The sequence below is a fragment of the Narcine bancroftii genome, chromosome 6, assembly GCF_036971445.1.
Source record: "Narcine bancroftii isolate sNarBan1 chromosome 6, sNarBan1.hap1, whole genome shotgun sequence".
NCBI lineage: Eukaryota > Metazoa > Chordata > Chondrichthyes > Torpediniformes > Narcinidae > Narcine > Narcine bancroftii.
In genome coordinates this window covers 26,231,502-26,245,120 of record NC_091474.1, presented here as the reverse complement: position 1 = coordinate 26,245,120, position 13,619 = coordinate 26,231,502, and the positions used below count along the sequence as shown (strand labels likewise).

General features: G+C 41.0%; 1 protein-coding gene and 1 long non-coding RNA gene across 5 annotated transcripts in view; one reads left to right on the top strand and one right to left on the bottom strand.

Moving 5' to 3' along the window:
• The window catches only part of LOC138735860 (uncharacterized), a 73,743-nt gene extending 62,301 nt beyond the window's left edge, over positions 1-11,442 (bottom strand). For 3 of the 4 annotated variants that reach the window (XR_011339972.1, XR_011339971.1, XR_011339973.1), the window contains exons 1-2: positions 11,275-11,442; positions 1,829-1,963 (exon numbers count right to left, since the gene is read on the bottom strand). This is a non-coding gene — a long non-coding RNA (uncharacterized lncRNA). The remainder of the gene's footprint in view (positions 1-1,828; positions 1,964-11,274) is intronic. The other variant, XR_011339970.1, reaches the window with a different exon arrangement.
• A 408-nt stretch (positions 11,443-11,850) lies between these two features.
• sdc4 (syndecan 4) overlaps positions 11,851-13,619 on the top strand; it is a 13,260-nt gene continuing 11,491 nt past the window's right edge. The window contains exon 1 of the mRNA XM_069884383.1: positions 11,851-12,102. Within this exon, the coding sequence (XP_069740484.1) occupies positions 12,034-12,102 (69 nt within the window). The 5' untranslated portion in view covers positions 11,851-12,033. The remainder of the gene's footprint in view (positions 12,103-13,619) is intronic.

The window sequence follows — 13,619 nt, the reverse complement described above, 5'->3', positions numbered from 1 at the left end:
TTATATTCTCTGTCCTTTTGAAACAAAACCAGTTACCAAGGATGGACATGAGCCACAAATAAAATAAAGAAAGTCATGGGGAAAAGAAGAAAACTGTTAATTCAATTAACATTTTTCAAAGGCACCCTGGGCACTTTACCATGAGGGAAATGTTTCTGAAGCACTGTCACTGACGCAGTCTACGAAATGCCGCAGTCAATTCATACATGGCTAGAGCCAATTATACATGTGGATGTCACTGGACTTAACTACAGTTTCCCTCATAACTCCACACTTTATTTCTGATGTTATTTGTATTTTTGTGGCACAATTTGAGAAAAAAATGTGGGTTATTTCCCCAATTTTATTGAATTGAATCTCCTTCTGCCCCAGGCTACATTGAGATGGTAAAATTACTGAAACAACTTGTTGTTGTCAATTTAAACTGGACTCCAGGAAGGAGAGGATGAAATACAGGGTGTTTCCCTCTGGGAATTTTTACAGCTAAACTCTACATTTCCTGCAACAAACTTTTCTGAGTGAAGAACATTCGAGCTCTTCAGTTGAAAGTTGGTAGATCCACGGGTTTTCAATGGTCACCATAGACTTGGTGGGCTGAAGGGCCGTTTTAATGCCATCTGACTCTATGCTGGCTGACTGGCTGGGTGATTTCTGATTTTAGTTCAGATTTCCAGCATCTGCATAATTGCATGGTCTATCCAGTCATTGTAATGTTTTGATATTTGGCGTACCCACAATATTCCAGGATTCCCTGGAATCTGGACCAGCCATTCTCAACAAGGGCTGTACAACCAAACCCCCGCCAACCCCCCCACCCACCCCAGGGGCCACAGCAAATTTAAGAGGGTTCATGGACTGAAATCATAAAATATTTTTAAAGTAGTCAGTAGGAGAGAAGCAACCAACTGCTTCACAGGGAAGGGGACCCATAAACTTTGACTAGAATCCTAAGGGGGCCAGAACCAAAAAAAATATTAAGAATGGCTGCTCTAGACTGATGTGAATTGTTGGAGGAACAAGATTTTAGGACAGAAATTTAAAAATGGGCCATATTATTCATATGGATGACGAATATCATCAAAAAAAATCTGAGTAAGTTCATTCCAATTCCCTTAGCAATATTAGAAAACAAACAAAAATACTGGAGGAACTCAGCTAATCTCACAGCGTCCCTTCTCCACCTGCTACCTCTTGCCTTTGCTATCATGCCTCACACCTGTGATGTTTCTATTTATTATAATAAAGAAACGAGTTCTTTTAAAACAACTATACTTTATTAGCTAGAGAATCAAGACCGTGTAGAGGCATCCATCTTAAAGCTGCAACAAACTAGTCTCTGACTTCCTCTAGTTGTCATAAGGATCATAGAACTCTATCACTACAACCCCCCATCACTCTTTTATTCAGATGCCTGCCAACATTTTCCATACCTTAATAAAGGGTTCAAGTCGGAAACGTTGGTGATGCACTGTTTGACCTGCTGAGTTTCTCCAGCATTGTAGTTTTACTCCAAGCATGGTGTCTACAGATTTTCATGTTTTACTGCTCACAGCATCCATGGGAGGTAAAGGTTTATTAACGATGTATTTGGCTTGACCCCTTCTTCAAGGTACAAGTTCCCTGAGTGTTTTTGTTTTTTCTACAATCTTAGCACCTGAAGACTTCCATGTTTCACACGAGGATGATATTAGCACAACAGACTCAATGGGCTGAATAGCCTATTTCTGCTCCTATGTCTTGTGGTCTATGTCGTATCGACTGCATTATTCAGCAAACATTATGATAAAAGATTAGTTATAAAATATAAATGATCCAAGATCAGAATCACCCTTTGCTGTCTGGTGGTGCAGCTTGGAGTCCCGCTACCTCTCAGGTTCAATCCTGATCTCAGTTCCTGTCCGTGTGGAGTTTGCACATTCTCCCTGTCACTCTATAGATTTCCTCCAGGTGCTACAGTTTTCTCCTATGACCCAAAACAAAAGAAAAATTTGGATTGGTTCATTAATTGTCAGCTGTAAAATCGCTCTAGATCTTGCTAAAACAACCCTCTGTGATTCTACTATTCATTAATAATAATACCATTATGGAGGAGTCACGTGATGGAGTAGTGGCCGGACAGTGAACTCCAGCCCTCTCCAGAAAAGTCGGGAAAAACAAAGGAAAACACAAAGGCACAGAAATAAAAGTTACAGAAAAGTGAGTATAAAGGTGGAAAGAAGATGGCGACAAAAAAAGAAAAATCGAAAGCAACGGTAAGAAGAGAGGAAGAGAAGACAAAGGAGGAAAAAGGTGAAGGCCTTACCTGTCCGAAGAGGCCCGCTGCGGAGAGAGAAACCCGCTCCCTCAGGTCGGTAAATAATGGACTACAAAAATGGCTCGCTGAGCCGAGTAAAAGTGCGCAACCGCGCATGAAAAAAAACACACCGACGGGAGGGGGGACCAGCTGGGGAGTCGATCTCCACAGCCGGCAACGACAGCTGCAGAACACCTGCAGCAAGAAGAGACCACAGAAGACAATAGAAATAAGAAAGAAGAGAAGGAAAGGGCAACAAAGAAACAACAGATGGCCAACCCAGAGGAAGAAGAAGAGGAAGAGGAAGAGTACAGTGAAATAGAAGAAGAAAAGAAAGGCAAGATAAAGGAGGTACTTTCTCTTATTAAAGGATACATGGAGTCATTTAAAGAATGGCAAACACAGGAATTTAATGATTTAAGAAAAAGAATAAACAACACAGAAGAGAAAATGAATAAAATAGATATGACCTTAACAGAAATGGGAAAGAAAATGGACAAGATGGAAGAGCGGGCAGTAGCAGCAGAAATGGAGGTAGAAGACTTAAAAAAGAAATTGGAGGAATCTAATAAAAAAACTAAAGAGACACAAGAACTACTAGCTCAAAAAATAGATACAATGGAAAGTTATAACAGAAGAAATAACATAAAGATAGTGGGCCTTAAGGAAGATGAAGAAGGCAAGAATATGAGGGAGTTTATAAAAGAGTGATCCCTAAGACCCTAGGATGTCCAGAACTACAGCAAGAAATGGAAATAGAAAGGGCACATAGAGTATTGGCCTCTAAACCACAACCACAACAAAAACCAAGATCTATTGTAGTAAAATTCCTAAGATATACTACAAGAGAAAAGGTACTGGAGAAGACTATGGAAAAAGTAAGAAAGGGCAACAAACCACTGGAGTATAAAGGGCAAAAAATCTTCATTTATCCAGATATAAGTTTTGAACTCCTAAAGAAGAGAAAAGAGTTCAATACAGCAAAGGCGATTTTATGGAAGAAAGGGTATAAATTTATACTAAAGCATCCAGCGGTATTGAAAATATTTATTCCAGGACAACAAAACAGACTATTCTCGGATCCAGAAGAAGCACGAAAATTTGCAGAACAATTACAAAAATAGACTGAGGGATGAAGACGGGTAATGAGAGTAAAAATGATCACGATTGATATGTATGTGGGTAAAGACAAAAATAGACTGAGGGATGAAGACGGGTAATGAGAGTAAAAATGATCACGATTGATATGTATGCGGGTAAAGAGGTATAAGAGTGAATAGAGACAATGTGCATACGTGAATGTATCTGTACTTAGAGGAAAATATAGATAGTATAGACAAGAATTAATAAGGGAAGGTAATGGAATAGAGAGAATAAGGAGGGAATTAAAAGAGTGACCTTTGTGACATATGAAAAGTGAAATCTTTTCTGGGGGGGGCTGGGTGGGGGGGAATTGCGGTCACTACAAAATCAGTTGACGCTTGCGAGTGGATTCGCAAATCCAAATGGAGAGGGGAGATGTGGTTGTCCGACAAGGGATAAAGGACAACTCAGGAGGGGAAGGGGAGATTGGGGATAAATAAGATAGAAATAGGAGAATAAGGAAAATGTTGGATGTTGTAGGAATGTTGTCTTATAAAGAGTTGAAAATAAGAAAACAGAAATGGAAAAGGAGGAAAGGTAATGGAAAAACGGAAAGAGAAGATAAACAAAATATAAAAGGGCTACGCTGAACTATATGACTTTAAATATTAATGGAATACATAACCAAATTAAAAGGAAGAAACTACTAAATTTAAATGAATAAATGTATTCCATTAGAAAAAATAACATATAGGTTAAGAAATAATATGGAAATATTCGAACAAGTATGGGAGCCTTACATTAAATACAATAGCGAAAACCTACCAGGGACAAACATTACCAAAGTTGATGGAAGGAGAAGGAAAGAAAAGAATGGACTCAGTAGAATTTCGGGTGTATTTTTGTTGAATGACAACATTGTCTGACTGGCTTAATGCAACCTAGATTGTATACCTAAAATGGATGAGAGGGGGGGGTGGGGGGGGGGTGGATTGGGAGGAGGGAGGAGGGGAGCAGAAAAAGTCACTGTATATGTGTGAAAAAGAAATAGTGTATATCATGGCTAATGTGATTTATGGTGTGAAAAATAAAAAATTTAAAAAAAAAATTAAAAAAAATAATACCATTATAGCGGAAATCGGCTATTTAGCCCATCAGGTCTGCCCCGCCATTTATTTATGAACTGATGCATTTTCCCACTCTGCTCCACTATCCCATAACCTTTGATGCCTAATCAAGAACCTATCCAACTCTCCTTTAAATACACCCGATGACCTGGACTCCACAACTCCCCGTGGAAACAAATTCCACAGATTCACCTCCTGCTGGCTGAAGAAATTCCTCCACATCTCTGTGCTAAGCGGATGCCCTTCAATCCTAAAGTTGTGTCATCTTGTCCTGGACTCTCCCACCATGGGAAACAACCTTTCTACACCTACTCTGTCCGTGCTTTTCAACATTCGGAATGTTTCAATGAGACCCCCCCCACCCCTCATTCTCCTAAATTCCAATGAGTACAGGCCAATATTTATTTTAATATATGGACATATGTACTGTATTTATGCATCATTTGTTTGTATGTGTGTATGTCTCTATGTTTGTTTGCACTGTTCTGCTCTCTGCATCAGAGAACACGGTTTTGTCAGGTTTTATTGGTATAATTGGATGACAAGTACTGTAAACGAACTTGAGCTAGTATGTAGGCAAGTAGTAGAATCTGGAGTGATCCTGCACTGTAGCTCAATGTTTTTGTTTCTTCAAATCTATGGGGGGGGGGGTGGCGGGGTGGTTTGAACCCATAAAGCTCTGACTCAGGTAGGGCACGGTTAATATTTGAGGCAGGACTGGATGGACCAGGATTTAAAAGAATGGGAAGGGATCTCATTGAGCCATATCCAATTCTAGAAGGCTGAGACAGGTTAGAGGCAGGAAGGATGATCCGATGTTGGGGGGGGGGGTGTTCACTGTCTAAGAACACAAGGGGAAAGCCATTCAGGACTGAGATTAGGAGAAGTGTCTTCACTCTGGAGTGAGATGAGTGGGTTAGAGTAGAAGTGCCAATGGGTGTTTGGTGATCCATATTGACTTGATTGGCTGAACACCCTGTTTTCCCTGCTGTGACGGACACCAGCTGACCTGCCGAGTATTTTCTGATTTTATTTCCGAGTTCTAGTATCTTGGTTTGGAAGAAACAAGCAGCATTTCAGGATGCTTTGGCATTATTGACCTTTCACCCTGTTCCAAGGGGTATGTAACAAGCACAATGAGGATAGTCAATCAATCTTCATTTGCACTGAACATAAAACATAAGAAAAAGGAATAGAAGTAGGTCATTCAAGACTGCTTCACCATTCAATGAGATTATTGCTGATCTAATAATAGGCTCATCTCCACCTACTTAGAGGGGAGATGAGTGGTGGCAACCTGCCATGCAGGCACCAGACAGCCCCAGTCCAGACAGAATATGGGCGAAGGTTGAGCAACGAGGATGAGAGACGACTTCATGGAAACGTACAAGATGATGAGGGGCCTAGATAGGGTGGACAGACAGCATCCTTTCTCCTGGGGCAACAGTAACAAATCCGAGAGGACACCTGTTTAAAGTGAGTGGAAGAAAGTTTTGGGGAGATGTTAGAGGGGGATTCTTTTACCCAATGTGGTGGGTGTCTGGAATGCATCGCCAAGGGTAGTGGTGAAGGCTGGTACAATAGTGACATTCAAAAGACACATGGATGGAAGAAAAATAGAGGGTTATTGGAGTGAAGTGGGAATTGTTGTACAGTATGTTTCTGTAGTTTGGCACGACCTAGTGGACTGAAGGGCTTGAGGCACAATTTAATGTTCTGATGAATCCAACAACTTCCACTCTTGAATTTTGATAGCACTGGTTACAATCTCAGGGTGGCCCATTCATCAATGTCCTTCCAACTGCTGATTTATGCATAATCCTGTCAACAGATAAAGAAACAAAACCCACACTGACCCTGCACTGTAGCTCAAAATTTTTGTTTCTTCAAATCTATGGGGGGGTGGGGGGGCAGCGCGGTGGTTTGAACCCACAAAGCTCTGACTCAGGTAGGGCACGGTTAATGTTTGAGGCAGGACTGGATGGACCAGGATTATACTCAGTGGAATTTAAAAGAATGGGAGGGGATCTCATTGAGCCATATCCAATTCTAGCAGGCTGAAACAGGTTAGAGGCAGGAAGAATGATCCTATGTTGGGGGGGGGGGGTGGGGGGGGGTGTCACTGTCTAAGAACACAAGAGGAAAGCTATTCAGGACTGAGATTAGGAGAAGTGTCTTCACTCAGAGTTATGAACTTGTGGAACTCCCTGCCACAGAAGGCTATTAGTCTTATTCGTTAGATAATATTGAAAGAGGAGTTGGATGTGGCCCTTATGACTAAAGGGATCGAGGGGGATGTAGAGGAAGTAGGGATAGAACACATATGATCAGCCCTAATCAGCAGATCCAAAGGGTGCCCACTCCTTGATGAAGGGCTCAAGCCCGAAACTTTGGTTATGTATCTTTATCTTTGCTATATAGAGTAGATGACCACCGCCAGTGGGCTGATAACGCCTCAAACCGTGCATCTTGGCGCCTCACAGTTTGGCGGGCAGCAACCTCCTTTGAAGAAGACCGCAGAGCCCACCTCACTGACAAAAGGCAAAGGAGGAAAAACCCAACACCCAACCCCAACCAACCAATTTTCCCCTGCAACCGCTGCAATCGTGTCTGCCTGTCCCGCATCGGACTTGTCAGCCACAAACGAGCCTGCAGCTGACGTGGACTTTTTACCCCCTCCATAAATCTTCGTCCGCGAAGCCAAGCCAAAGAAAGATAGAGTAGACTGTATGACTTGTGGAGTTTCTCCAGTCTTGTGTTTTTTACCTCAGCCAGTGTCTGCGAACTTTTGTGTTTTACTTCTCCTGAACCTCCATGCCAGGCCTATGACCACTGAGTCCCAGCTGAGTGAGGGGCTGGCCTGTCTTGTCTAACAGCTCAGTGTTACACAGTGCAATACTCAAAAGTGCTGGAGGAAGTCGGTAGGTCATGCATTATCCATGGGAACTAAACTTATTCCGGAGGAAGATCCCAGGCCTGTAATGTTGGTCACCCTTTACCTCTTATGGGCACTGTGCGACCTGCTGAGTCCCCCAGCACTTTTGTTCTTGTTGCTCAGGCCGAGCCACCACAGACTTTTTAAAAAAATAATTATTTTCCATTTGCGTCAAAACATATACAGTATTTATCCAGAACATGAAAAAGATAAAATTATGACACCAACATAATGCAATTTTTATATATTCCCCCCCCTTCCCCCCCCCCCCCCCAAAAAAGTAGGGAAAAAAGAGAGAAAAGAAAAAGCCTGTCTATGCAATTTACATAACAGTCTTAAACCATAACTAATTAGGGCGGGCTGGATGGGGGCGCGGTGGATGCTGCAGGTAAAGTTGTAGCAATAAAATCCATGTAGGGTTTCCAAATCTTATCAAATTTTTCTGGTTGATTTTGTAAATTTATACTTTATTCTCTCTAATGATATACAATTTAATAATTCCATTCACCTTCTATTCAACCCCACAATATCACCAGATTTCCATGTTACAGCTATAGATTTCTTTGCTATTGCTACACTTAAAAACTTCTTTTGATAAATATCTAACTTCAGTTGGGAAATATCTCCCAATAAAAATACTCTGAGATCCTTCAAAATGATCATCTTCAAAACCTGTCCCAATAAAATACTTACATCCTTCCAAAACTTATTTTCCTTTTCATATTGCCAGACTGCAGGCAAGAAATATCCTACTTCTTTATTACAACTAAACTATCAATCAGAATAATTCGAATGAAGTGTATGCAATTTGTATGGAATATAATGTAGTTGATGTAAAAAAATTAAATTGTACCATTTGATATGTAACAATAATTATTAGTGACACTTTCATAACATAATTTTGACCATACTTCATCTTGAATCTGTATATTTAAATCTTTCTCCCATCTAGATTTAAATAAATCCTTTTTCCAAGTAGTCTCTTGTATTTTAACATACATATTAGTAATAAATCTCTCAATAAATGTATCCCTTATTAGATATTCAAATGGACTTTGTTCTGGCAATTTAAAATGCCTCCCAAGTGTTTTTAAAATATGATTTCAGTTGATAATCAGAAAAAATAGTATTATGTGGTATATTATACTTATCTTTCAATTGATCAAAAGTCAAAAAATTTGATCCCTAAACGCAATCCCTCATTTTTATTTCACAATTATACCAAACATCAAAATAATGGTTATCAACCATAAAAGGAATTAAAGGATTTAAATTTAATATCATTTTAGCCAACTGATAATTCTTCATTCCTCTTTCTACATGTACTCCATTCCATACTTTGAGTATATGTTTCAAAATTGGTGGATCAGATTTTCCTTTTAATAACCATCATGCCATTTATATAAAATATGCTCAGGATTACTTTCTCCAATTTTATTCATTTCAATTTGCACCCATGCAATCTTTTCATTGCTCTGATAAACAAAAGGACAAAAATCTAAGTTGAGCCACTTTATACTAATTTTTAAAATTAGGCAATCGAAGTCCCCATTGATCAAAGTTCCATGTTAATTTTTCCAATGCCACCTGAGGCATTTTATCCCTCCAAATAAATCTTCTTACACTTTTATTTAAATCCCGAAAAAATATTATTGGTACAAAAAATGGTAAAGATTGAAAAAGGTATTGTATTCTAGGAAAGATATTCATCTTCACACCAATTAATCCTTCCTATTAAAGAAATTGGCAAATCTTTTCATCTTAATAAATCTTCTTTAATTTTCCTCAATAAAGGTATGTAGTTTAATTTAAATAAATTATTTAAAGTTTTATCAACATTAATTCCCAAATGTTTAATTGCACTAGTCTGCAATTTGAATTTTGTCCTTTTCTTAATTTGAACATAATCTCTCTCGATCATTGGCATCACTTCACTTTTATCAATATTTATTTTATCACCTGATACTAACCCATACTCCACCAATCAATCATTTACTTTTCTTCATAAACTTTCAGGGTTTGTAAGATATAGTATTACATCATCTGCAAAAAGACTAATTTTGTGTTCTTTATCATGTATCTTAAAGCCCTCATTCTCATTATCACTTCTAATCACCTCAGCTAAAGGTTCTATAGCTAATGCAAATAAAAAAGGAGATAAAGGGCATTCCATATCTAGATGATCTTTCCACAAAAAGGATTTTGATATCTGTCTATTTGTAATTCACTTCAGCCTTTGGAGAATTATATAATGCTCTTATCCAATTTATAAAACTTGTCAGAATTCCAAAAACCTTCAGTACGTTAAATAAATAGCCCATTCTAATCTATCAAATGCCTTTCTGCATCTAAAGCTAAGGCCACTTTTCTTTCTGAGTCATATCTATTAGGACTTAAAAATCTAACAATATTATCAACTGATCTATTTTTAATAAAACCTGTTTGGTCCATATTCCACCGCCAGAGTTTCTTGCTTAACTGTCGTGTGACACTGTGCAGTGTGTTAAGCAGCTGAGGAAGAAAACCAAGTATCTCTGATCATTGTCTGGAAACGTCACAGGTCTTTGCTCTCTCGCTCTACCTCAAAAACCGCAACACAATCCAACGTGGGGGAAGTACATCCTTCTTGATATCTACGATCAGCCTGGCAATTCTAAACCATCGGTATATGAACCACAGCAGAGTTTATCTTTCTGCTGAGTTGCAGAGTTAGGACATATTATTACTAATCTTTACTAAGTTCTTGTGAGTTGCTATCTCGGTGGATCTTTCCTGGACCCAATGCCTAAACGGATTGAGAGCACATTAGCACCTCTACTACCTTAGGAGTTTGCGGAGGTTTGATATGACATTGGAAACCTGGTAAATTTCTACAGGATGACTGGTGGAAAGTGTACTGACTGGCTGCATCGCAACCTTGTGTGGCCTTGAACGGAAAGCCCTGCAAAAGGTAGTGGACACAGACCAGGACATCACTGGCAAAACCCTCCCCACCTTTGAGAACATCTACAGGGAACGGTGCCATGGGAGAGGAGCAGCAATCATCAAGGATCCATACTACACGTGTTCTGTTCTTGCTGCTGCCATCAGGAAAGAGGTATGGGTCCCACAAGACTCACACCACCAGGTTCAGGAACAGCTGCTACCCCTCCACCATCAGACTCCTCAACAACAAATTCAATCAGGGACTCATTTAAAGACTTTTAGTTTTGCACTTAATTTTTTTTCCTCTGTATTGCAGTCAGTTTGTTTTTTTTAAAATTTGGTTACATTTATATGTATCTTTTTAAGTACTTTTTTTGCACCATGTCTGCGCTGACCATGATGCCAATCTAACCAATGCATGCAAGAAAGCAGATCCCCACCCTTCATTGAGGAGAAGCCTGGGTGAGGACCCTGCAAGGAAGGTGACAATAGGATCCATGAGGGTGTTTCACTTTTTCATCTTGAGAGTGGTGCTGATCTAGGGGCTTCTGCCTTGTGCGTGTTTACGGGCAAAACAGAAAAAAATATTTTGTGTAGCTGACAAAATACAGGAATTTTGAAATCCCCAAATCATAACCCTCCATTTTTCTTTCATCCATGTGTATGTCTACAGCTGCTTTCAGGTGGCCAGAATACCCCAACATAAAGCCACCTAAAATACCCGAATGGGGCTGTTGGGAGGCCACCTGAAAGCGGAGAACCCTGACCCAAGGAGTACTTACTCCTCGGGGGCGGGGGAAGGTACCGACTGTCTACCTTATGTGTGCCTCTCAGAATCTCGTAGATTATATCAAGTCACCTCTCATCCTTCTTCTGTCCAAGAGAGAAGCCCCTAACTCTGCTAACCTTACCTCCTGGCGAATCCGTTCTTTTTGCAGCCCCTGGAAGCTTTTCACTTGGATCACAGAGCCGTCTGAATTCCTTCGTCAGAACTGCGGACGTTCAATTCAGCTGTTTCCTCCGTCCACACATTCTGTGACCTGCTGAGAATTCCACCGTTTCGATTCTTCCCCCCCCCCCCCCTTCCCTCTCTCATCTCTGGTTCAATGGAAGAGCGGATATTCCAGAGCACAGATACCGCGAAAGAACATGAGTCACTGGAATTTTTAAACCGCTTTGTAATCGTCATTTGAGGCAACCTTCCGCTACCTCTCGCTGGTCTGGGTGGGACGCTGGAAAGGAATTAAATCACCATTCCTTTTCGCTTTGGTCTCCCAGAGATGGGGCGAAGTTCCCCCCACCCTCAGGTTCTCCGTTCAGTTACGTGGCAGCACAGGGCTTTTATTAAAACAACAGGCGTGTTGCAGCACGTCACCTACATGCGCTCGCCCTTGTAACTAAGTGGAAAATTAAAAACTTGTTAAAAAAAAGTTGGTCGTCAGGAAATTGCGCCGCGCAGAGAGGCGGGGCGAAGGGGGGGGGGGCCGAATAAAAAGGAAGCAGGAATCCGCACACCAGTCCCATCGCAGCGCAGGACAGCGTGATTGAGAAGTCCCTGCTCAAACTCGCTCACCCATTCGCCGATCGGAGGAAATTAAAACTCTTCTCGGGAGACATGAAGACCCTCAGTCAGAGCTTGAACGTCAGGAAATTAATCCGAAATCGCAAACATGCTGAAAATCTGGGCAGTGTTGACCCTGTTCGTGCTTTTCACCTGGAATACCTCGACAGCCAAGTGGGTACGTATTTTCTTTTCAGGAGGCCAGGTAAAGTTCCTGGCTTTCATCCAGAGCTCTTTATAGAAAGCCAGAGTCAAGAGATTATTGGGGTTACGAGTTTATTTGGCAGTCGAGTGACTTGTAAAACTTTATTTGATTTATCGAAACGTAATGTCCTCCGCGTTTTCCCTCTCTGTAAAGTATAATATGTGGGGGGGGGGGTTAAATGACTTGGGAAAGCAAGTTATTATTCCTTCATTGGGATCCTATTGAAGAAATTTCTTCCAAGGTCTGAAGGACCGGGTTCCTCAAAAACTTTTCTTTTTGCTCCTCACTTCTTGCGATGACACCGACTACTCTGCGAACTTTTCGTGGCTTTGGTCAAATTTGCAACGCTTTTTTTAAAATTCCCCTCCCGCCGAGAATCTCTTCCACACCCGGCATTTGAAACGTTACTGAGCAATGCGTAATGCCCCAGTGTGCAGTACTGAAAAGTTACTGGGGCGCCGTGTGTTGAGCGGGTGGGCAGGGAGGCGATCAGTCGTGGCCCTCGTGTAATTTTTTGAAGGGGTCTGGCTCTCTGCGAGATACCAACTCAACGGCTCGTGTCCGGGTGTGTAACATTTACCTCTATCTCCAAATACAAGCTTTTACTTGTAAGAACTTTTTTCTATTTCGTTTCTAAATGGATACACATGACTCGCATGGAACGCTTCCTCCTAAATGTTACAGTGTCCTTTCTGAGTGTGGGTTATTTTATTGATTCAGTGTCTTTAGAGAGTTTGCAACAGTAACGTCACCAGTGATGCAAACGTTTTACTCTCTAGGACAATTTGTACCTAACGTTAATGCTACTGTAGATGCCATTTGGTCCATCGGATCCGCACTGGCTCCTCCGAACAATCCAATTGGTTACATTCCTGCGAACCCTTACAATTTTATTTTCGCATGCCAGCTGTACCCTCTGCTCTCTTGGCGTTAACCTACAAGAATATTTCTGGACTATGGGAGGAAGCCTGAAGACCCAGGGTTAACTCATCAGATTCACAAGAAGGATGCCTAAATGTGTCCTTCCCCCCCACCCCCCAACTTCCACTGCCACAGAGAGGACTGGATGTCCTTCCCCAGTTGTGCATTTGGAGCAAGAGGGAGAATGGGCAATGGGTTTGTTTTTGCAAAAAGACCATTTATATCTCTCTGGACATAAACATTCCCCATCTTGTTCCTGCACTGCAAACCTTTCCATTTTATGAGGATCTATTAATTCCCTATTGTTTTGTTTGAGGTGTTTAGTGCAAAAGCATTTCTGAACTCCACATGAGAGATTGGCACTTGTACAGCATTAGTGCTCCACACTGTGTGACACTGAATCTGTGGACTTGAAGGATGAACATAAAAACCTAAGAAAAAGGAGCAGGAGTTGGTCATTTTGGCCTGTCAAGCCTTCTCTGCATTCATTGTGATCATGCTTGATCTGATGATAGGCTCATCTCCACTTTCCTGTACCTCTTAATTCCCTTGCTTATGTAGAAATCTAA